This window comes from Hyaloscypha bicolor (genome assembly GCF_002865645.1).
Source record: "Hyaloscypha bicolor E unplaced genomic scaffold K444scaffold_47, whole genome shotgun sequence".
NCBI classification, from domain to species: domain Eukaryota; kingdom Fungi; phylum Ascomycota; class Leotiomycetes; order Helotiales; family Hyaloscyphaceae; genus Hyaloscypha; species Hyaloscypha bicolor.
The window spans coordinates 351,697-374,065 of record NW_020194549.1 but is presented as its reverse complement, the minus strand read 5'-3'; the positions used below and the strand labels follow the sequence as shown (position 1 = coordinate 374,065).

At 49.2% G+C, this 22,369-nt stretch overlaps 9 protein-coding genes across 9 annotated transcripts; 7 read left to right on the top strand and 2 right to left on the bottom strand.

Moving 5' to 3' along the window:
• Window positions 1-1,204: 1,204 nt before the first annotated feature.
• Window positions 1,205-2,944, top strand: K444DRAFT_609532 (adenosine deaminase). The gene has a single exon (XM_024879594.1). It carries the CDS (start codon window positions 1,696-1,698, stop codon window positions 2,764-2,766), a length of 1,071 nt encoding a protein of 356 aa, XP_024740847.1. The 5' UTR covers window positions 1,205-1,695; the 3' UTR covers window positions 2,767-2,944.
• Window positions 2,945-4,390: 1,446 nt separating this feature from the next.
• On the bottom strand, window positions 4,391-5,578 carry K444DRAFT_316704 (uncharacterized protein). The gene has a single exon (XM_024871855.1). The coding sequence runs from the start codon at window positions 5,271-5,273 to the stop codon at window positions 4,659-4,661; it is 615 nt and encodes a 204-aa protein (XP_024740846.1). The 5' UTR covers window positions 5,274-5,578; the 3' UTR covers window positions 4,391-4,658.
• K444DRAFT_316755 (uncharacterized protein) lies at window positions 5,308-6,550 on the top strand. Its single transcript, XM_024871856.1, has 2 exons — window positions 5,308-5,953; window positions 6,030-6,550. The coding sequence occupies exons 1-2, from the start codon at window positions 5,391-5,393 to the stop codon at window positions 6,469-6,471; spliced, it is 1,005 nt and encodes a 334-aa protein (XP_024740845.1). The 5' UTR covers window positions 5,308-5,390; the 3' UTR covers window positions 6,472-6,550.
• A 1,110-nt stretch (window positions 6,551-7,660) lies between these two features.
• On the top strand, window positions 7,661-9,060 carry K444DRAFT_609527 (mitochondrial carrier). Its single transcript, XM_024879593.1, has 3 exons — window positions 7,661-7,851; window positions 7,957-8,376; window positions 8,446-9,060. Exons 1-3 carry the CDS (start codon window positions 7,685-7,687, stop codon window positions 8,828-8,830), a joined length of 972 nt encoding a protein of 323 aa, XP_024740844.1. The 5' UTR covers window positions 7,661-7,684; the 3' UTR covers window positions 8,831-9,060.
• Window positions 9,061-9,599: 539 nt separating this feature from the next.
• On the top strand, window positions 9,600-10,340 carry K444DRAFT_626420 (uncharacterized protein; the record flags this gene model as incomplete). The annotated part of the gene is made up of 3 exons (XM_024882646.1): window positions 9,600-9,632; window positions 9,722-10,138; window positions 10,203-10,340. 3 exons carry the CDS (start codon window positions 9,600-9,602, stop codon window positions 10,338-10,340), a joined length of 588 nt encoding a protein of 195 aa, XP_024740843.1.
• Window positions 10,341-11,234: 894 nt separating this feature from the next.
• Window positions 11,235-12,542, top strand: K444DRAFT_626419 (glutamate decarboxylase; the record flags this gene model as incomplete). The annotated part of the gene is made up of 2 exons (XM_024882645.1): window positions 11,235-11,830; window positions 11,879-12,542. The coding sequence occupies 2 exons, from the start codon at window positions 11,235-11,237 to the stop codon at window positions 12,540-12,542; spliced, it is 1,260 nt and encodes a 419-aa protein (XP_024740842.1).
• Window positions 12,543-14,319: 1,777 nt separating this feature from the next.
• Window positions 14,320-14,932, bottom strand: K444DRAFT_316621 (uncharacterized protein). The gene has a single exon (XM_024871854.1). The coding sequence runs from the start codon at window positions 14,702-14,704 to the stop codon at window positions 14,369-14,371; it is 336 nt and encodes a 111-aa protein (XP_024740841.1). The 5' UTR covers window positions 14,705-14,932; the 3' UTR covers window positions 14,320-14,368.
• Window positions 14,933-16,616: 1,684 nt separating this feature from the next.
• K444DRAFT_316617 (uncharacterized protein) lies at window positions 16,617-17,290 on the top strand. The gene is made up of 2 exons (XM_024871853.1): window positions 16,617-16,650; window positions 16,695-17,290. Exon 2 carries the CDS (start codon window positions 16,872-16,874, stop codon window positions 17,226-17,228), a length of 357 nt encoding a protein of 118 aa, XP_024740840.1. The 5' UTR covers window positions 16,617-16,650; window positions 16,695-16,871; the 3' UTR covers window positions 17,229-17,290.
• A 3,175-nt stretch (window positions 17,291-20,465) lies between these two features.
• Window positions 20,466-21,084, top strand: K444DRAFT_714829 (uncharacterized protein; the record flags this gene model as incomplete). Its single annotated transcript, XM_024888338.1, has 1 exon — window positions 20,466-21,084. A coding segment is annotated over exon 1 (226 nt), but the record flags the coding sequence as incomplete, so codon positions are not given.
• Between the last annotated feature and the right edge of the window lie 1,285 nt (window positions 21,085-22,369).

Below are 22,369 nucleotides of genomic sequence, written 5' to 3'. Positions count from 1 at the left end.
GTACGAGTAGAGGTGGGATGTCGTAGATAGGGCTCCTATGGATGGGCCTTTTGGTCCTAGGTGATCCGTTTCTAAGGATGTGATCGACCAGAGATATTTCGGCCAAGAAGAGACTTGCGAGTTTTGGTGTTTGCCCAAGGCCGGAGCTTCTGTCCCATGATGGGTTTCTTCCGCGATAGGTGTCGGCGATAACTCCAGCGATGACTGATGAACGCTTGTCAGTTTTTTTGATGTTTTGACCCTTGCACAGCCTCACCCTTGCTTCTCGCCCGCCATCAACGTCAGAGAAGTTCAGAAGCCGATCCAAGCTCTCAGACCGAGGCGTTATGGAAGTTTGAAGGAAAGCTTCCTGTTGGTACGGCTGACTGCCGAAGGGAGTATCCGAGCTTGAGTTTGGGTTCTTACCCTCGGCGTGACGAACGACAACTGCTCGTACAACTCTTCAAGGGATTTCCCTGCACTTGACAGGCCCTGACAGAAGTCACTCTTAGTACAGTACTGATATTTGCAAAGAATCTCCATGGGCGATCGCGGTCTCCACCTTGTCGATCAAGGTCGATTCAGAACGGCATTCCCGCATGGGAAATCTGAAACGATGTTACTGATCAGTCTGGCCTCGGCCTACGCAGCCGTCGAAGTGGAAAGAAAACACCTGAAAATCCACCTCAAACGGGTAGAGGAAACACTCTTCACGTTAAGTAAGATCAACACTATGATGCGGACAGCTGTGTGACAATAGCACATGACACTTATTGATAGGTCTTCAGTCCCTCCGTCCATAGCTCCATGGCTCGTTCACTATAATATCAAAAAACACCCTGTGCATAAAGCTTCGTAATACGAGGCGCCGAATCTCACTCCGAGATTCGCTTTCGCAAACAGTCGCAAACATCTCCTGCCCTAACCCCTCGCTGCCCTTGCCTTATTTAATAATAAATGCAGCATTGTGTAACGCTGAAACAAACAATCCGATCCGAACTCCTAGCGCATGTAGATCAGATTCGCAAACTTTTCCGAGTGCTCCATCGGAGAGGGCTCGAAGAGGAGATTGATGGTTCGAGAAGACGGCGCATGAAGTGGGCCTCACGTGGCAGCCGGGGAGGTACCGGTGGGTAAGACAAGATCAGGTACGCATCCGAATTGTGAGACATTGTGCTGCTGGCGAGGAGTGCCGACGACAACTGTTTGACAGCGAGAGCGAGGCAGAAGCGGCGTTCAATGCGAGTACGATACAAACCCGAAGAAATGGGGGTGAAGACGTAGAGTAAGTTAAAATCGGAAGGCGCCGTTTTCCAGGGGACCTGTTGGGCGGTGAAGCGTCATCAATTGAGCAGAGAATTCTGCCACGGCAAAACTCCACATTTTTGTATATTTTTGTAATGTCAATCGCCCGGCTGGGGACGGGTGAGGGGTTCATATTAGAGTGAATGGCTGAATCTTTTGGTAGGCTTTCGGTTTGGATTACTTCACGTTCATTATTCCTTTCTTCTCTTTCCTTGAAGTCGGAGACAAGCTTCCACCCGCCCATATAGAACTCTGTATCTTGAACGCTAAACAAGTGAGACAGCTCTCTGCAGCGTGCTTATCAATTAGTTGAAGATACAGCAACCATCTCTCCTCTCTGCTCCTACGAGTCCTTCCCAAAGTCCTCATCTCCAGAACTTCACCCATCGATACACACCCCACCACCTCACGATGTGCAAATCCCCCATCCACCAAGCTCTCCACGCCCTCCCAAAATGTGAGCACCACCTACACATCGAAGGCTCCCTCTCGCCCTCCCTCCTCTTCCGTCTCGCAGAACTCAACAAAGTGCCCCTCCCCAACCCAGACATTGACCCCTCCTTCGCCTCTGTCGCCGCGCTCGAAGAGCGGTATCTGCACTTCACATCCCTCAATGACTTCCTGCACTACTACTTCATCGGCATGTCGGTGCTGATCACTGCTGCCGACTTCGAGTCCCTAGCCTACGAGTACTTCACCCGCGCCCACGCCGACGGTGTTCTCCATGCAGAGATCTTCTTTGACCCACAAGCACACACGCACCGCGGCATTGCATACAAAACCGTTGTGGAAGGCTTGGCTGCTGCGCAAAATCGCGCGGAGAAAGAGTTTGGGCTGACGAGCAAGCTGATTCTGTGTTTCCTGAGACACATGTCGGAAGCCGACGCGGATGTTGCATACCAGGAAGCTGTGGCGCTGGGTCACTTCTCGAATGGCACAGTGGCTGGAATCGGGCTTGATAGCAGTGAAGTCGGCTTTGCGCCGGAGATATTCAGGGAAGTGTATGCTTCTGCCAAAGCCGCCGGCATCAGAAGGACAGCGCATGCGGGTGAGGAGGGAGATTCGACGTATATTTCGAGGGCACTGGATATTTGCCATACGGAGAGAATCGATCACGGGATTAGGTTGGTGGATGATGAGGCGTTGCTAAAGAGAGTTGCGAAAGATAAGACGCTTATCACTATGTGTCCGCTCAGCAACGTTAGACTGAGGTGTGTGAGTAAGGTTGCAGATTTGCCGGTTAGAAAGTTTTTGGATAAGGGAGTGAGGTTTAGTATTAATAGTGATGATCCAGCGTATTTTGGGGGTTATATATTGGATAATTATTGTGCGGTTCAGGAGGCGTTTGGGCTGAGTTTGGGAGAGTGGAAGGGTATTGCTGAGGGGGCGGTCGAGGGGAGTTGGTGTGATGAGGAGAGGAAGAAGGCCTTGTTTTCGAAGGTTAAGGAATGGGCGGAGAAGCACCAAGGTGTTGTCGCTTGAATCGTGATTCAGGAGTGATGTTGAGTGGGAGAACTTCAACGCTAGAGTATTCCCGAGGCGTTGCGGGAGTTTCGTAGATCGGATCGACTTCAACAATCATCACTCAAGATATCAAAGTAGATATGATGTGTGATTATACCCAATAGGTGCCGTTTTCAAATGATTTCAGATCCCTCAGATCCATTCCGTACATTCATCTGTGATTCCTTTCTATCATTGTTCCTTTATCTATCAAATCAAAAATCTTCTTCCATCTGTGGAACTGTTTCCCCTTCGTCAGCATTTCCAATTTTTCCACGGACGGAGCTTCACACGACGTCGACCAATAACCGCTACAACCCCTCTGCCCAACGGCGGCCCCAGCAGCTTGAACCTTCTACTCAGAGAAGACCATCGGCGCAGCGGCGAGATCGCCCGCTCTCTCCCACCGCCAGCAAAGCAGGAGCGCTCATACTCTCGCGCGAGAAAACGACATCCCGGAAATATCAACGGCCTTGGACATTGAAGGACTGGGAATTTGTCGAAACGATTCCAAAGGATATTTACGAGGAGGGGATGAAGGCGGCTATGTTTGAGTGAGTGTGGTTTTGTTCTCAGGGCATTTTCCACAGAGATTTTGGAGGGAGGGGAGTGGGGGTTGAGTAAGTGGGTAATACTGATGTTTTTAATGTCTAGGTTTCAAGACAAATTTAAGTGGACGCCAACTGAAGGACAGCTCAGGATGGGAGGGGAGTGAGGAGGGGTTTCTGATAAGCAGGCGACGGAACTTTTCGACCACGATGGCTGATATGTATGATGGATATCGCAGCTAATAAGCCTTTTCGAGTCCAGAATTAATAGAGGATCTGGAGCTTTTCCCATTGCATTTCAATGTTCTAGCACGTTCTCAAGACATTGAAGTCCAGTCCTTCCTCACGAGTCCTTGAAAATTCAAGCCCTGTTGCCCCTAAATGTCTCACAAGGGAGCAAATTTTGACATTATCCAGGTTGCCGCGCACTTTACAGTTGCTTTACGCTGGTTCTTTGCCCCTTTGTTGCAGCAGCGAAGACCCACACTCGCTTGCTCGCCAACAGCCGCCAGTCCAGACGACACCTCATGGGCTTCAGCTCCGGAGCAACTTTCATTAGACTTAAGCATGGATGGAAGAGGAGACAATTCCGGGTGTTGGAAAGAAGATATCTTCGGTCTCGATAGAGCTCAAATTGAATTCCCCAAGCTGACTTTAGCACAGGTGTTACAAGAAATGGCTCTCCATCAAGGAACAATTGTGCATGCAAGGAATCCAAAAGTGCACTCAACTTTTTATACAGTTCATTTATTCCAATTGCCATATTTTCTTGGGGTACTGGAATAACGTGGGAGGGATTTTCCCCGGGCTGATTGTCAATTTCTGTAGTAAGTGAGTTTAGCCCTCCTATCTTGGGACAACTCCCTCTTCAACCATGGAAACCCTTCTCGTGATCTTGATGTGACCTAACGAAATCATTTTGCACATTCTTTGAGACGTTTGTTGTTCCCATCTTCTCACTGACTTCAAATAATGAGATGACATCCCCTGGGTGCGGTCTCACGTCCTAAGGTCCAGCTAGTGCCTGCTCCCGCCTTTCACCTAATATTCAGATCAAAGCAGTCCCCCAATCAAGCCGCTATCTGGTATCGTGAAGTGAAGCAGTTCCGTTGCTTCTCTCTCGCTGCCATCGCTGCTTTAATAAAGGCATATTGGCGCTACTTCGCTACTTCCAAAGCCGATTGTAGTATTTTGTCCTTCAATCTTGGAAACAACTTCACGAACTTTCACGCTCCAGAACCAGTCCAACCTCCACACAGTGTTCATTAATTCGTGTTCATCTCTTCACATTCTTCATCTCGCGGTGCCTCACTGTGCGGTGCTTCACTTTGTCGCCTTCGCCTCACTAACACTCACTTCGCCATCATCTCCTCGAGCGGGTTCGATATCATGGCAGATCCGCCCCATCCTGATCAGGGGCTGTCTAGTAGTCCTCCCGGTCCGCCTGGTCGTCAAGGGCATGCTCAAACAAATCTTGGGGGTCCTTCGTACCATCAACGCGTCGCTTCCCAGACCCGCAGTCGCCAGCGGTCTCAATGGGTGGTTGCTCGGCCGGGCAATCAGCGCGGGTTCGCTCCAGCTCGTCCGCCAAACGCTGGTAGGGGGTCGCAGATACCTCAGCAGCAGCTTCCCCCGCAACTCCAGCACATGCAAGTTTCTCCGCAGCAGTTTGGTGGGCAGCAATTTCAGGGATTGCCGCAGCAGAACGGGTTCGGCACTCAGCCATCGAACTTTGCTCCGATTCCTCGAACCCAGCAAGCTCTTCACCTCGAACAAGCTCTGCTTGCAAGGCAGTCGCGCGCGTAGAACCTTTGTCAATCGAGTCCACTGGCTCAGTTTCAACAACCACAACAACTTCAATTCACACCTGGTCTCGACTTTCAGTTGAACCAACAACCGAACTTCGGACAACCAGTTCCATTCCCCTCCGGCCGGCATCCATTCGGTCCTCTCCAACAAGCACAACCTCCCTTCGCTCGTTCTCCCCAGCAGAGAGCGCCAGTTGGACTTGGTACACCCCAGCTGAACGCATATGCTCGCCAAGTTTACCAAGACATGAATACACAGTCGCCTACTGAATTCGTCCACAGCAGCAGCCTTTCTCGACCGAATCCGATCTTACAACACCCACAGCCTCGACGCAACTCCTTCTCAGCAACGGCAGGTCACCGACGCCAGTCTTCGATGGGCAGCAACCTTGGTGATTCGTTCACGAAGTACGATACAATGACACCTGCGAGTACCACTCAGCCCTCTTCTCCCCGGAACCCTTCAAGTCTGGGACAACCCACTTCGAACCCTGGCGGAACTGCTTCCAAGTTGAATCCACAGCTTGAAGAGCCGCCAGATGGCGATGAGAAGGCTATTACAGCGGAAACAATCCTCGAGACTAAGCTCTCGCCAGAGGGTGCCGGTCAGGTGGATGAAGACATAGTTCCGCATGAACAAGAGGAACCTGACGATGAACTTGCAGAGAAGATGCGAGCGGATAAATCCCATATCGATGCAGTGCTTGATGGTATATTTGCGGAGTTGAAAGTGCAGCTTAATGACGCAGTCACACTCCAAGGTGGCGAAGATTGGGGAGAAAAGGACTTGGACCGCGGTGTGCCATTCATGTACGTCTCCTGACACAGCCTCGTTTCTCCCGGAACAATCCTTTCGAGCGTTTACTGACTCAGTTTCTGTACAAAGGAAGGCTAGCATATTCAACGACCAAGCTCAGGTTGACGAGTGTGCATCCCTCGGTGGAGACCAAAAGGGACAACGTTTGGTGTTGCTCTCCCATGGCAATCGAATGTTAACGTCAACAAAATATGCAGCACAGGTCCTTCAAGACGACCATCAAAACGTCGATCGTTATAAAATGTATCCGGAAGTACCACCGCCGGACGCTGACAAAGTCTTCTTGATGTACCCCAACATGTTGGGCATGATGAACATGAGAGGTATCCACCGGGATACGGCCGCACTGGACCTCGTCCCGTCCCCCGGATGGTTTGATCAGTACTTTCCCAAGGGTATTGACGCTAAATTGGTAAGTGATACCCCACCGAGGCTTTCCCGAACAAGGATGGCTAATTCGATCAACAACCTAGTGGTACGATCAGATTACAACCCTCGAGCAGAACATTGACCTATGGCTTCCGCTGCCTCTGCTTTCCCTGATGAGTTGGTTCGGCGATACACCTTACGGCATTGCAATCGACTGTCCCAGCGAGGTCCAAGTGGCCACCCTCCCGGGTCGAGAATGCGAGTTTACCAAGGACGAAGCAGTGACGCTCATGAACAGTACTATGGATCGGTATCGCATGGGACTCGACAAGAAGCCACAACGAACTTGGGAGCTTTACCGAAGAATCTTCTTCGCCAAGCACAAGTGGGTTCCGACTGAGGAGCGGATGCAGGTGCTTGATCTGATGTTCCAGATTGACCTCGTCTACTGGATGCAAGGAATGGCCCCACAAGCATTGCATCCTTGGAGCAAGTACAAGCGCAACGAGCTCTGCGTCATGGATGGCCAGCCCCTGTGCCCTCTGAATGACGGACCTTGAGGCAAGACAAATGGGTGGAGCGGTATAATAGGGAGCAGCTGTTTGTATAGATGTCTGAGGTATGACAACACAACAACGATATCCGAGGACCCCAAAGAAAGTGGGGCTCAGGCTGCGGATGGAAAAATTTGCAGCAATACAGCATATAAAAAGTGCTTCTCCATGTCTCCTAGCTTTTCAAAACAATAAAACACAATACAAAATTCGAAAATAATCCAGATTTAATGGTGAAGTAGCATAAACGTAGATTTATAACAATTTAAATAGGAATTCGTGCACGCAGACTTCTGCGGGTGCCAGTTGGGTGGCTGGAGGTGAACTTCCATGGTGGTGAAGCTTGGAAAGAATTTAAGGGGGCTATTTGACAACTGGCCTATCTATAATATACCCTAGAATGCGAGCCCCTTTTATTATAGACAGTTTAGTAATCAGACAGCCCTCTCCAAGCCTCCCCCCTATTTATGAGAAGGAGTGAAGGCTGGAGGTCGGGAAACACAGCGAGGTCAGGACACGTGCAGCCTTTATACGCTAAGAGCTCTCGGCCCCATGTTTGCCGCTGGTGCGTAAATCCGTCAAGTCCGTCAGTGCCCGTTACCCAGCTAACGCCCGAAAAGTCCCGAGCCTCAAAAATTTTGAAAAGTCAAATAATTAACTCTCCAACCCAAGCTTCTCCCCCACAACATCAATCCATCCCATTGAACCTCACCCTCTCGCGAGAAGACCGAGCATCTTCCCCATCTCCACTCTCTACACCTAATACACCTCTCCCCTCACTCCTTCACATACATAATCCCGATGGCATCGGTTCCCTCCACCGGCTCGACGAAGGTCGATGCCGTCGTCCAAAAGGTTGCTGCCAACACCCCCGAGAAGCTCAGCGGCATGGCCCTCTACTCCAGATTCGCCTTGGCTGGCGCCATCTGCTGTTCAGTTACCCACGGCGCCCTCACACCCGTCGATGTGTAAGTCTCTCTGAGGCATTTTGCATGCGCGACACAGAAACCTGTCCCTCGAGGTGGAGCTTGGCGCGATAAGGAACATCTTCACTAACGAACACTTCCACACAGCGTCAAGACAAGAATCCAACTCGACCCCGCCACATACAACAGGGGCCTCTTCGGCGGCATCCGCCAAGTGATCGCAAAGGAGGGTGCGGGTGCTCTCTTGACCGGCTTCGGTCCCACCGCTGCAGGCTATTTCCTCCAAGGCGCGTTCAAGTTCGGAGGCTACGAGCTGTTCAAGCAGCAGTCTATCAACCTCCTTGGATATGAGACTGCCTCCAACAACCGCACGGGCGTCTACCTCGCCTCTGCCGCGTTGGCTGAGTTCTTCGCCGATATTGCGCTCTGCCCGCTGGAGGCTACACGTATCCGTCTCGTCTCCGAGCCGACATATGCTAATGGCCTGATCGGTGGCTTCAGCAAGATGCTGAAGAACGAGGGTGTGGGTGCTTTCTACGCTGGCTTTGGCCCCATCTTGTTCAAGCAGTAAGTTCTGTCCTAATCGAAAGGAGGGATGAGATGAAATGAATTGGATGTTTGCTAATTGGAGAACAGAGTCCCATACACAATGGCCAAGTTCGTCGTCTACGAGAAAGTCGCCGAGTTCGCGTGGCAGCAATTCGACAAGTCGACGTCCTCCGACGCCTTCCAAACCACCGTCAACCTGGGCTCCGGCCTGATCGCCGGTTTCGCCGCCGCCATCGTCTCGCAGCCCGCGGACACCATGCTCTCGAAGATCAACAAGACCAAGGGCCTCCCCGGAGAGGGAACCACATCAAGATTGATCAAGATTGCGAAGGAGCTGGGGCTGAAGGGCAGTTATGCGGGTATTGGCGCGAGATTGTTCATGGTTGGTACACTTACGGCTGGACAGTTTGCGATCTATGGGGATTTGAAGAAGGTGTTTGGTGCTACGGGCGGCGTCGAGATCTCGAAGTAGAGTGGGGGGCTTGAATAGAGGAGAGGATAGATTCCGCGGGCGTGGACTGCTGCTGGATAGAATTTCCGTTTCTGAGGTTCGCTGCATCGTTCGTGGGTTGGTTCATTGTCTGTTGCTTGTTTAGTTTTCTAGAGCATAGATAGACTTAGGGCGTGTCTGCTCCTCTTTATCGGGGAGGCGGGCGGTGTAAAATAGGACCTTTCTCTGCTACCGCTACTCGAATAGATGCCTGGGATAGACTTTATGTCCTTTCGAATTTGTGGGTTGTGAGATTAGTGCTCTTTCTTCACTAACAAATGAGACCTTGCAGACGAGGGAAGTGTTTGCACAAGCAAGACAGTAGTGTGATGCGCCGTCCTATACATCGGCGAAGATAAAGTATTTATTAACGTCTCGCAGACAAAGCAGAACATCATCAAGGCGTAGCTTTTAGTTTTATATGCGATGGGGTTGAGTGTTGTGTTGTGGTGTTTCCCCCCTCGAACTACCGAGTCTTGGGGGGAAAGTGTATGGTTGTGAATGAACACGGATAAGAGTGCTCCAGCGTGAAAAACAACGGGCTGCTTGCTGACGGTTATTTAGTGCTTCACAACAAGAATAGATAGGATGAAAAGTAGGGCTCTTCATCTAATGCTGGCAGTGGATGATGTGTGAATGTACAGGAGGCTGGTGGGACTATGGATTGTGCGACAAGACAAGTGGAGCACTTGCCCTTCAAACGTTGTGTACCTGGAGACTTCGAAGGTGATATTCCATTGTACAGGATTCAATGGATACAATAGGCATACAAAATCCAAATCCTGTAAGCACAGCTCTTGTGTGTCCCAAGCACGCGTGGTGCTACTTACCTTGTGCTTCACTACCCCACACAAGATCTCAATATACTTAAAGTTTAGCTCGCAATCTCTCGAGACGGCGCGAGATAATGCTCCATTTATGGTGTCCATCGGGCAGGCCAAGAACACTCTCCTCGCGCTCGGTGACCCCACACGATCTTATCAGATCTGGCACCCCTTCCTCCCGTCAAGCTTGCCAGAACACTCGTTCCCCCATGCACAAATCCTCAAAACAAACGCTTCCATAGCAGCCCCACCATCACACCGACATCATGCACGCACGAATCACGAAGCTGCAACCTGCAGCGTGTGCCTGGACCGCGGCCGTGCCGGGCCCAAGTTTACCCACACCGATCGTGGCATTCAGGAAAAGAAGAAAATAATGACAGATAGGGGCGTTCAGAAGGAAGTTATGAAAGGCTCGCAAGAGCGCGTTCGTGGGCAGCGAGAGACATGTGGCGAGATGTGTATGGTCGGTGGAGGGGAAGGGTTTGGCTGGAGGGATGCTGAAGTGAGATGATATACGGGGGTCGCAGGTTGCTGTTTGTTTGGGAATGCTGGGCAATCCTGGGGTAAGGCGCCGGGAGGAAGGGCAGGATGTGAGAGGGGCGGATGACGCAGCTGTTGATAGGAGGCGTGAAACGGAGCGAATGCAGAGAACAGCGAGTGAATGAAACTAATGAATCCTTTGACCGGGACATGCGGATGCTGTCCAATTGAACCAGCACACCGTGGAATAAATGCAGTAGTACGTAGTATTTTGCTTCGCTGGGATTCATTGGAGAGACAAGCTTTTGGTGCCAAGATTTGCGACAGCTGCATCCTGGTCTGAAGCTCTGACGAGGGGCGGAGCTTGTTGCCCACAGTAACCCCGCTGCACCCAAACGTAACGAGGTGACGGTGACGGTGACGGTGACGGTGACGGTGAATCTGGCCTTGCTTAAAACCCGCTACTTCCCCCTTTCTTCCTCCAGCTCTTCCGCTCTCACACTCACCCGTCCCTCCACTCCAAAACAAATCATCTTCCAACAGCTACATTGCAACTCCATCACAGCTTCACACACACCCGCAAGTCCCGAACAACACCGCAACCATGGTTCACCTTGCCTCCATCCCCAAAGACCATGAGATCAATCAGCCCCTTGTCAAGGGCATGGAGAAGCTCAACATGGGCGCCAGCTCCGACAGTGACACCTTCACCACCACCGTCTACGGCTCCCGCTTCGCTGCTGAGGATCTGCCAAAGCATGAGATGCCCGAGTGCGAGATGCCCAGGGAGGTTGCGTACCGCATGATCAAGGACGATTTGTCTCTCGACGGCAACCCCATGCTCAAGTAAGACTCCCCCCCCCACGACTTTTCGCCTTCTCAATGGTATCAAAACCAGGAGATTTTGAGATTTTGCCCTTCACGCGGCACAGAAATGGAAGGTGGCAGCTAACACAAGGTGATTTCAGCTTGGCAAGCTTCGTTACTACCTATATGGTAAGATTCCCCCTTTCCACCAATCAGCGGCAAAACAACATCTAACATATCTCTACGAACAGGAGAAGGAAGTCGAAGACCTGATGACCGAATCCTTCTCCAAGAACTTCATCGACTACGAAGAATACCCCCAATCCGCCGACATCCAGAACCGCTGCGTCTCCATGATCGGCAGACTCTTCAATGCCCCCGTCAACGAAGAAGGAGCGGCCGCAGTCGGTACCTCGACTGTCGGATCCTCGGAGGCAATCATGCTGGCTGTGCTGGCCATGAAGAAGCGCTGGCAGAATCAGCGTAAGGATGCTGGCAAGCCATTCGATAAGCCGAATATCGTTATGAGCTCCGCCGTCCAGGTCTGCTGGGAGAAGGCAGCGAGGTACTTCGAGGTTGAGGAGAAGTACGTGTTCTGCACACCGGAGAGATATATCATTGATCCCGTGGAGACCGTCGAGCTTGTTGACGAGAACACGATTGGTATCTGCGTTATTCTGGGCACCACCTATACTGGAGAGTATGAGGATGCCAAGGCAGTCAATGACCTGTTGATCAAGAAGAATATTGATACAGTTATCCATATCGATGCTGCATCTGGAGGATTCGTGGCTCCATTCGTGGTTCCTGACTTGGAGTGGGATTTCAGACTTGAGAAGGTGGTCTCAATCAACACCTCCGGCCACAAGTACGACCCCTTCTCTTTTCTTAACTTCCTTTGACTAACAAGAAACAGGTACGGCCTCGTCTACCCAGGTGTAGGCTGGATCGTCTGGCGCGCCCCCGAATACCTCCCCAAAGAACTTGTCTTCAACATCAACTACTTGGGCGCCGACCAAGCCTCCTTCACCCTCAACTTTTCCAAAGGCGCTTCCCAAGTCATCGGCCAATACTACCAATTGATCCGCCTCGGAAAGCACGGTTACCGCGCCATCATGACGAACCTGACCCGCACCGCGGACTACCTCTCCGACTCCCTCGAGCAGCTCGGCTTCATCATCATGTCCAAGAAGGCCGGCGAAGGTCTGCCCCTCGTAGCCTTCCGCTTCGACCCCAAGTCTGAGAAGCACTACGACGAGTTCGCGCTCGCTCATCAGCTCCGCGGCCGCTCATGGGTTGTGCCCGCCTACACGATGGCTCCTCACACCAAGGACCTCAAGATGCTGAGAGTTGTGGTGCGCGAGGATTTCAGCAAGTCAAGATGCGACCAGTTGCTGTGCGACATCAAATTGTGCGTGCAGGTCCTGGATGAAATGGACAAGGAGAGCATCAAGAAGAACCAGGAGTATATCCATGCGCACTCTACGCACTCTGGCAAGTCGAGACATAATCACCCGCATTATCGGAAGGAGGGCCATAGTCTGCAGGGCAAGACGGGCAAGACGCATGCTGTGTGCTAGATTTTCTCTTTTGCGAGACTTCTAACTACTCTTGGTTTCTGGCTCTTTGTTCTTGGTTCTTGGCGACTGGTGATGCAACGCTGTGGATGCATGGCATACGAATGGATACGAACTATGAATGTATGATGGATGAATGGACGGGTGGGTGGGAAAACGGAATTGGTATCGGAAATACGGGAGGATGGTGGAAAAGTGCGACTTGCATATCCGTTGATTTTTTTTTCCCCGCACACAACGCGTTGAGTTGTAGATAGGACAGGCTAGAAAAACGATCTGCGAGATTTTTTTTTTTCCACAGCAAACCTCCATTTCCCACAACTGTTCTTTTTCTGTGTTCTGTCTGTGATGGGAGTGTGCGTGTGGTGGGGGAAGAGGTGGGGTGGGAGAGTAAGTAAGTGTCTTGCTAGGGAAGGCGAGTACAAGGCGCCGCTGAATTTCTACCGCTTCTCTAAAGGGATTAAATTGCATGTACCAGAGACTTGGGGTACGATGTACTCAAGACCAGCGTCTGGAGTCCTCACTGTCATGAGTCGTCAGCTGTCAATATTCGGCATGAAGGGAAGGTGGGCGAGGAAGAGGGAAGCGAAGTGTTGTGTTATGGGAATGCTATGCCTTTAAGTGGTGGAGTCGTCTGGTCTTGTCTGTCGGGTGGTTGCGCTGAGAGACCGTGGTTTTTGAGGGAGAGGAGAGGAGAAGAGAAGAGTCTGTCTTCTTGGCGCACCGTCCTTTCTTTCTCTTTAGCTGCGGGCTTCGGAGGAGTGGAGGGTGGGTTATACTAGTCGAGGTACTGACTTGTCTCGTAGCTGTTGTGGAATGCCTGTCTGTCTGGCTGTCTGGTAGAAGGGGAAAGTGAGGAGAAGGCAAGCGGCTCACGGGGCTTGAGGTGGGGTATGTAAGAGTGCCTTGACCCCTATTGAAGAGAGCAAGGAACAGTGATTTGCATAAATGGTTGTCTAATTAAAAGAAGCTCTGAGGGAGCCTCTGGATCTAGCTAAATAAAGGGGGTGCTGAGTAAGCTAAGCTAAGCTCCCTAGTACCCGTACCCGTACGACAACCCCGTTGTTACATTTTGTTCTGTGAAAGGAGCAGATCGGGAAGAAGATCGAGGAGAAAGGGGAATACCTCTTTGGAGAGACTAGGAGCAAGTGAGGTTGGAATCTGGTCACCTCGAGCTTGTGTATGCTTTTACGGAATAGGATGTACTTGATATCCGGAGCACAATAATAAGGTGTTAAACCTCATTACTTTCTCTGTCGATTTCTATTTGTTGTCAATATTCAACTCGCTGTCATTATCTTGCGGCAAAGGGGGGGGACTATAAGTCGAGGTAGTGTTAGTGGCTGAGATATCGTCTCATTTTTCAAAGGTGGGGTGTGTTCATTTTTAGCATTGCAGTGGATTGTTTTAAGAGATTCTGGTACATTCTAGAGAGGAGTGTTTCTTCGTGGAAGAAGCCTTTTACCTAGTTGTTGGCTTTGAAGGAAGAGTTGTGGGTGGTGTTTTGTACCCAGAAAACGGCATAAAGTGACGAAAATACAAGGCATTTGAGCTGCAAGTCCACTACAGGGCCATTTTCTACTACAATTACCTGCTAAAACTCCCTATATCTTTTAGCCATTGCCCTCAAAGGACGCTATAAGCCACAGGCAAAAGTACCACACCTTTTCAAGGCGTATCCCATGTACTTATAAGAGAGGCATCGCTAAGGAGCCCTATAGCAGCTACCCTTGCAGCGTCCGAGAGCCGCAGTTGCTCTGCCAGCTGCGATACCCATCCACTTGGGGTCCTCACGGTTCATTCTGGAATCTCTAAACGCAGCCTCGACCTCAACTTCTCGCCCACCTCAAGGAGTCAAACGAGCTACACTTGAAAGATACCAAGTTAGTGAGAGTAAACCAGCGCACCTCGAGCTCCATAGTCTCGAATCTCTTCCCAACCGATCCTCCCCCAAACCAGCAAGAGAATAAACAAACAGACAACAAAAGATGTGCGAATGGGGAAACCCCACTACTATTGCCCATGCCCACCAACCTATCGCAGAACCTACGAATGCGAAGAGAACAAATCAAAGGTATCATGCAAGGATAAGGAGCCCGGTATGCCAAAGTACGACCCCACGTATAGATGGCATTTCGACTACGAATGCAGGAAGTGCGATCCATTCCACCCCGATAACCAACGTACAGTTTAATGAAAACCGGGAGGGATGAGGAATAGGAATTGAGAAATGGTGGGAAACGGTGTGGGATTTAGTTGCTCTGAGGTACTTGTGTTGATGAATCTAGTTGTGCTCTGGGATTCACAACAGGAGAAATGCAAAGATCATTAGAACAACGGACAAGCAGTTTTCTAATACGATGTTCAATCGATTTTGCAATGTACTTGAGACATCAGCAGGCTGGGCAATAAGCCAGTCAGTCAGTCATCAGCTAAGGATATTTCCTAGCTGATTGGCTTATGACGTCCCTGCTGGTTGATTAGCTATACTTAATACATAATCTCTTACGTGAAAAAGTCGAGTTAGTATAATATTATAAGAATAGGTCCTAATGTAATTCTATTTACTACTATAAGGTAACCTATCTTTCCTCTAGCCATATAAAGGTACTCCTTTATAATTAGGGCTTATGATTATTTATACTTAGCCCTTTTCACGTGAGGGCCCGTTGGGGGGGAGGCGGAATTTAAGGGGCTTAAGGAGGAAAGAGCCTAAAATTTAGGCATTTAGCCCCCAAGCCCCCTATATTCTTGCTTACAAGTTAATATCTATGAGCTTATTAGCGATTTATAAGCTAGGGAAATCCTAGCTGACTGGCTATAAGATTTGTAACTATTAACTGACTGGTTTATTGACCACCCTGGGCATCAGGTGCGAGTAGAAGATATTAACGTGATTGTTTTTGCAGCGGCAAAAGGAGGATTTCATTGGTCACGACTTACAGTATGCACATCACTCAGTTTTCTCTAGGATCAGAATCATACGTTGGCTAAGAAGACATGGCTCTCATTCAGGATGTGCATAAACCTCCGAGATGGCTTCCTCCTGAAGGCGGGCTCTTCCTTCCCACAAAACTTCAGTGACCTCGAGCTTACTCCAACTCATACCTGAGATCAATATTTCATCACCAAAAGTTTCACTCAGATTGGCGACCTATCTCTACCCGCGTCGCTACCTTCAAGCCAGACCGCGCAGCCAACCCCCCTCTCTGGAACCTTGTGCGAATGGGAAGTTTGGGTATATCGATGCACGCACAACATCCACCATAGGTTCGGTCCCTGCAGCAACTCTGGCTGCAAAGAGCCACGAGAAGTTGAATACAAACCATTGTATTTCATTCGACATAAAACGAAGTGTAAGCGATGTGCGCACGCCAGCCAACAATCCAAGCTAGACAGGATGACAGGATGACAGTAGGGATGTATAAAATTGTAGAATAATAATTATATAATAATGCCAATTGGCGTAATTATATAATGACGATCTCGCCATTATTATATTATACGAAATCAAGTATAATTTACGTATAAGTTAGGCATAAATTAAGCAAAGTTGGGCGTCTCCGTCCGTTTAGGGTAGGGGCACCCAGTACCCTTTCTCCCTTACGAGCAAGCCTTTCCATAATGGATTAGCGTATAATAATAATGTAATAACGCATTTTTCTCCATTACTTCTTTATATTGAGCTACGTTCGGACCACCCTTAACCGGTTGGCTCCCGGAACTCCTGGAAAAAAACTGGTCACGTGAGGAACACCAGAATCGCCCCCTTCTAGGGAATCGCGCATCAGAATGCGATTACGTCTAAATCCTTAGAGCTTAGCTTAGGATTATAGAGAGAATACTCGAGTACCTTTCTCTATATTTTAGTAGTTCTGAGATGCAAGGGGCTTTTATTATAATTTTTTAAAGCTCGGGGGAAAATCTAAAGCTAGCGGTTCCGTAGAAGGCGCTAAGAAAAGAAATCCTGACCTTATATTACTTTTCTCTCTTTCTTCTCTTTATTACTATGGATCCTCCCCGCTTTTGTACTTCCTATAGGCAAAACCGGCCTGCTTCTGACTTTATTACAGAGCGGGCTAAGCCATATAAAACTTGCTCTCACTATCAAGTTTATATCCTTCCCCTTTTCTGGCTTAATTAACTAGTTAATAGGCCCGAAATACTACTAATTATATCCAGCGGCGCCCTGCCTTGCAAGAACTCGATCCGAATGCCCTCCCTACCTCCCGGTAATAACGACGGTCAATTACGGACGTCTCTGCGGACGAGCCAGCCCTACGGCGCCAGTAACGGATCCGTTAACCGTCCGTCGCGGCCCCAGTTCATATTATGGAGGACCCTCCTGCCGACCTACCTACTATACGGCCTCCTGCCTTCCTCTCCCGCTTCCGGCCAGCTCCCGTACATACGACTAGTCCACTTACGGGTTACTATATAGCTTGCGGAGCCCTTTATTTTGGCTATACGGACGATCGCTTTGAGGCCTGTTATAAGAAGGGCGACGTAATACTTCCTCTAATCCGCAAGCCTCCTCTATATCTCTCTTACCTCTTTACGGGCAATAACCCGCTCTGTCGGGCCTTCCGGACGAATATCCGGGCATATAATTATGCTTTTGCCTTTACGTTAATTAGCTATAAGAAGAACACCCGGATTGACTTCTCCCGTGAGATCCAGTGCTTTTAGATCCATGGCGAGCTCTTCCACTTCCAAGGCCCGCTATAGCCTGCTTTATACGCCAAACCCTTCTTTGCATAGCTCTTCTTTTATAATCCGCTCTTTATAACTAATATACGGGCTACTAACTTCCCTTACTTAGATCATATAGTTCTTTTATAGCTTACGGATATGCTTACGGATTATAATCCGTTTATTACGGTCTATAAGATAGCCCGCAAGCGTCTTGCGAGCTAGTAAACCGATTTCCGGATCTTACTTAACCTGCAAATACGCTTAATTCTTGAGTCAGGCGCTAATCGTTATTGTGAGAATCTCCTAACGAGTAACGAGATTATAGCCCTTATCCCGGACGAGTATACGGATGCAAGCCGCCGTAATCTGGTACTTACGGTCCGCGAGGCAGGCCGCGAGCGTCCGCAAATACATATGGTTAATATTATATACGTAGCGTATATGCCGCTCTACTATGTCTTGCTCTTCCCGTACGGCGACCCGGGCTAGTACTACGGTTTGCAGTTATAGGACCGTAATGGGACCCGTTAGTAGATACGGCTAGAGTAGCGGGTCTTTTACTAGTACTACCTCCACGTTCGTCCGGCCTTCTCCCCGCTCTTTTACGCTAGCTGCCTCTTTTAGTAGTACGTCATTAATACGTATATTACCTGCGAGACTACCTTGCTCGACTGGCTCCGCTCACACTAGCAGAATATCCGTGCGGACATATATATAGGACTTGCGGATACTCTAATCCGCGAGAACGTCCGTACGGGCAATATTAGCCGTCGCTTTATCCTCCTGTCAAGCTTTACGGGCAGTAATCGCTTTATGCAGTAGCTCTTTCAAGACTTAATAGCTATTATATAATACTTTGGTAAGCCAAGCTTCTTTATTACCTTTACGGCTAACCCGCGCTAGCCTGAGATTATAGATTATCTCTTAAACGGGTAGCAAGCCATTAATCGTCCGGATCTCCTTTACTAGGTCTTTATATTAAAGGTAAGGAAGCTACTTACGGACCTAAAGAATTACCTTTTCGGACTATATACAGGCCATGTATATATAATTAAGTACTAGAAGCGTGGCCTCCTGTATATATACCTGCTCTTATTCCTTAGGAGGAAAGCCGTCTTCTTAACCCCCGATTTAGTTAACGAAGTTGTTTATACCGAGCTCCCAGACCCGTTATAGGATCCTATAGGCGAACTTATAACTATAGTAACTAGTTAGATATCTTACGGACCATATAGCCTTAAAGATAATCCGAAAGCCCCATATATGGTCCGTAAGACGCCTATAGCCCCGCTCGCATACCAGAAGAGGTTTCCTAAGGCATTTGCGGCTATAATAATTATCCGCGAGAATAAGTATCCCGAGTACCGGCGCCGGGATAACGGCCGTACGTTTACGGTCCGTAAACCAGGCTTTCCAGGCCAGGAAGTTATCCGTAATAACCGCTAGGTCATTCCATATAACCCGTACCTCCTCCAGAAGTTCCGCTCCTATATTAACGTCGAGATTTATACTTCCGTATAAGTAATCAAGTATATCTATAAGTATGTCTATAAAGGAACGGACCATATGACTATTATAGTCTCAGGAACGGACGATAAGATTACCTAATACCTTTAAGCTCGGTACATGGGCCCTACGGAGGCTTTCTGGCGCCTGTTTGAGTACCTAACGTACCAGGAGTTCCCCCCGGTCTAGCACTTGGCAATCTACTTCCCTGGGCAGTATACGGTCTGCTTTACGGACGACCTCTTGCCCGAGCAAATCGCGGACCGGGCCGCAAATGCCCGTTTAACCTTAATGGCTTTCTTTGAGTATAATGCGATATATAAGGACGGCCGCTAGTACCTCTACCACGAGTTCCCATAGCACTTTATATGGGTTACCAAGACCCGGATATAGAAGCGCCGCGAGCGAGGGTATAGTATTGGCCGTATTTACTACTATAGCCCAGTTTCGGGCAAGCGGTTCTACTTATGGCTCTTACTAACGGTCATATACGGTCCGCGGTCCTTTAACGAGCTCTACTTAGTTAAGGGCATCCGTTATCCTACATACTATACTGCCTGTATTACCTGCGGCTTGGCAGAGAATAATTAGGAGTAGTTCTAGTACTTTAACGAGGCTATTTTATTAATGGCCGGCCATGGTTTACGGATACTCTTTCTTATAGGCATCCGCCAGTAGCTAATTACGGATAAGCAAGTAATCTGGGACCAGTATAAGAAGCATTTCTGCGACGACTTGGCCCGCAAGCTAGCTCACGACCCGTTAATTAATTTCCCGCTGCCCTTGGTTAATCCTTACTATAATTACGGCCTCTTTTTACTTAGTCTCGGCCTTACGGATCTCTAGCGGACGCTTATGGATATTGCCCTGCCTGAGAATACCTTTGACTAGACCATAAGCCACCGTATGGCTAATCTACGGGTCAATCATATTTATAAGACGTCGCTGGCGACCGTAATGCAAGCCTAGCTAAACGTGAACTAGCGCTCTTGCTTCCAGATAATTATGGCGGTAATTACGGACGATTCGCAGACTGCCTACTTCTACTTATAAGGCCCGGGCGGGACCGGTAAGACGTTCCTTTATAAGACCCTCTATTACTATTATCGTGGCCAGGGTAAGGTAGTCCTGTGCGTGGCGTTAACGGGTATCGCGGCTCTCCTTCTCCCGGACAGACGCACGTCTCACTCCCAGTTCCGGATCCCGCTCGAGCTCGATAAGTCATCTATAAGTACGATTACTAAGACGAGCCGGCTCGGGGCTCTCTTGCGATCTATAGACCTAATTATCTGGGACGAGGTGCCCATATAGCACAAGTACTACTTTGAGGTAGTGCACTGGCTAATAGTCGATTTACGGTCGGTCGCGGACGACGTTCTCTTTGGAGGGGTGCCCGTAATTCTCGGGGGGAACTTTGCCCAGATCTTACTAGTAGTCCCACATAGTTCGCGGGCCGATACGGTACGGGCCTGCCTATAGCAGACGTGGATCTGGCTACGGCTCCGTTAGCTATCGTTACGGATTAATATGCGGGTCCATAATAACCTGTCCGAGCAGGATTTTGTGGACTGGATTAGTCATCTGCCGTACGACCCGTCCTTAAATAGGCAGATTATGCTCCCGCCTTTTGTTCCGTATACCTAGTTAGTTACGGACCTGATTAATTACGTCTACCCGCGAGAGCGACTCTTGCGGGCCCCGTACGACTACCGGGCTTTTAGCGGACGGGCAATCCTATTAACCCTGAATAATACGGTCCGCGAGCTTAACCAAATAATCCTGGATATGCTCCCTGGCCAGAAACGGACGTATTTCGCAGTAGATTTAGCTAATATAAACGAGGCAGATCCTGAGATCGCAGAATTACCACTAGAGGTCTTGCAAAGTATCTATTTACTAGGTCTACCCCTTTCCAAGCTATGACTTAAGATCGGTACACCCGTAATACTCTTGCGGAATCTCTATCTGCAGGAAGGGCTTTATAACGGATCGCGGATATCGATTTATAGCTTTGGGAGGTTCTCGATTCGCGTACGGTTACTAGGTAGCGACTTTGACGGCCAATTACGGACGATTTCACGGATCAAGCTCTAGTCAACGGATTAGTAACTGTCTTTTATGCTCTCCCGTAAGCAGTTTCCACTTGCTTTATCCTTTGTAATGACTATTAATAAGTTACAGGGCCAGTTATTTGAGGCAGTGGGGGTAGATTTACGGTCACCGGTCTTTTCTCACGGCCAGTTCTATGTGGCAGCTTTACGGGTGACCTCACAAGTAGGGCTTTGTATTCTTTTATCTCCTGATATAAACCGTACGAGTAATATAGTATACCCAGAAATATTACAAGGTCTTGCTTAGCTTTTGACTTACTTACGGGTGACTTTGCATACTTACGGGCTATTCTCCTTCTTATACCGTCCGTAAAGGCCTTTACCAAGTCACATACCCCCTTTAATTCCAACCCCACTCGGGACGAGTTTAGGGCCGCTTCGCTAAAATTATTAATTAGCGGCCCTACGCAAGCTCCGGGGCCAATTAATAATTTTGCCCTAAACTCGTCCTCCTCTCTTATATTAACGCTATTTTCCGGAGAAAACGGACGCTATCACGTGATAGGGTCTGTGCGGGAACACCAAAACTTCTAGCTCCTCCCACAAGCTTCACTGGCTCCGCAAGCTCTATAGGCTCACTTCCATAAGCTTTACAGGCTCCCTTTTATAGACTTTCCAATGGACACCCTTCCTTTAAATCGGCTACGCTGCTCTGGGTGCAAGTCCTTTCGCCTAATTACAAGCTTCCCTTTTCACGAGGACGGATATCGACTTTATACTTGCGAAATCTGCCTTGCACGAAAGCACGACTAATACCGTGAGGCTACGGGCAAGTTTATACAAGAAAGGTATGACTGGCGGGTCTTACGGGTGAAGAGAGCAAAGCTACGGGCACAAATGCGTAGGATATGGGATCCTATAGACTTGGAGGAGGCACGAACAAAAGCAAAAGTATAATGGCAGGCTTGGGACGAGGAAAGGAAGCTCCAAGCTCGATTACAAGAAGACGAATGGCAGTGGCATAAGGAGGAGAAGTAGTAGGAGAGAGAGCAAGAGAGGCAATGGGAGGAGAACGATCCGGTAAGAGCTTGCGAAGAGCTAAGGAATAGGGCTAATATATGGCAGTTTACGGACGAGTATAAGAGGGGGGAGCAAGAGTACGAGCACGAGTACAAGCAAGAGCTATGGGAAACGTGTTACTGGCTTACGGCTAGCCAATATTTGGAGATATAAAGGGAGGAGGGGCTTGCGGATAAAGAAGAAGGACTTACGGACAAAGAAGAGAGACCTGCGGACAAAGAAGAGAGACCTGCGGACGAAGAAGAGGGAGCTACGGATAAAGAAGAGGGACCTGCGAACGAAGAGGTATCTGTGAATTAATTTACGGACGAAGAAATGCCTGCGGGCCAGCTTGCGGACGAGCCTATAGCCCGTAAGTAGGAAAACCTGTCCGTAAATACTTATTAATCCTTCTTCTTAGAATACTGCTCCAGTTATAATCAAAAACGACCTTCTTCTGAATTTGGACGCTTCTTTATATGCTCTATATATCAAAAACGGAAAGAAAAGTCAAATCGT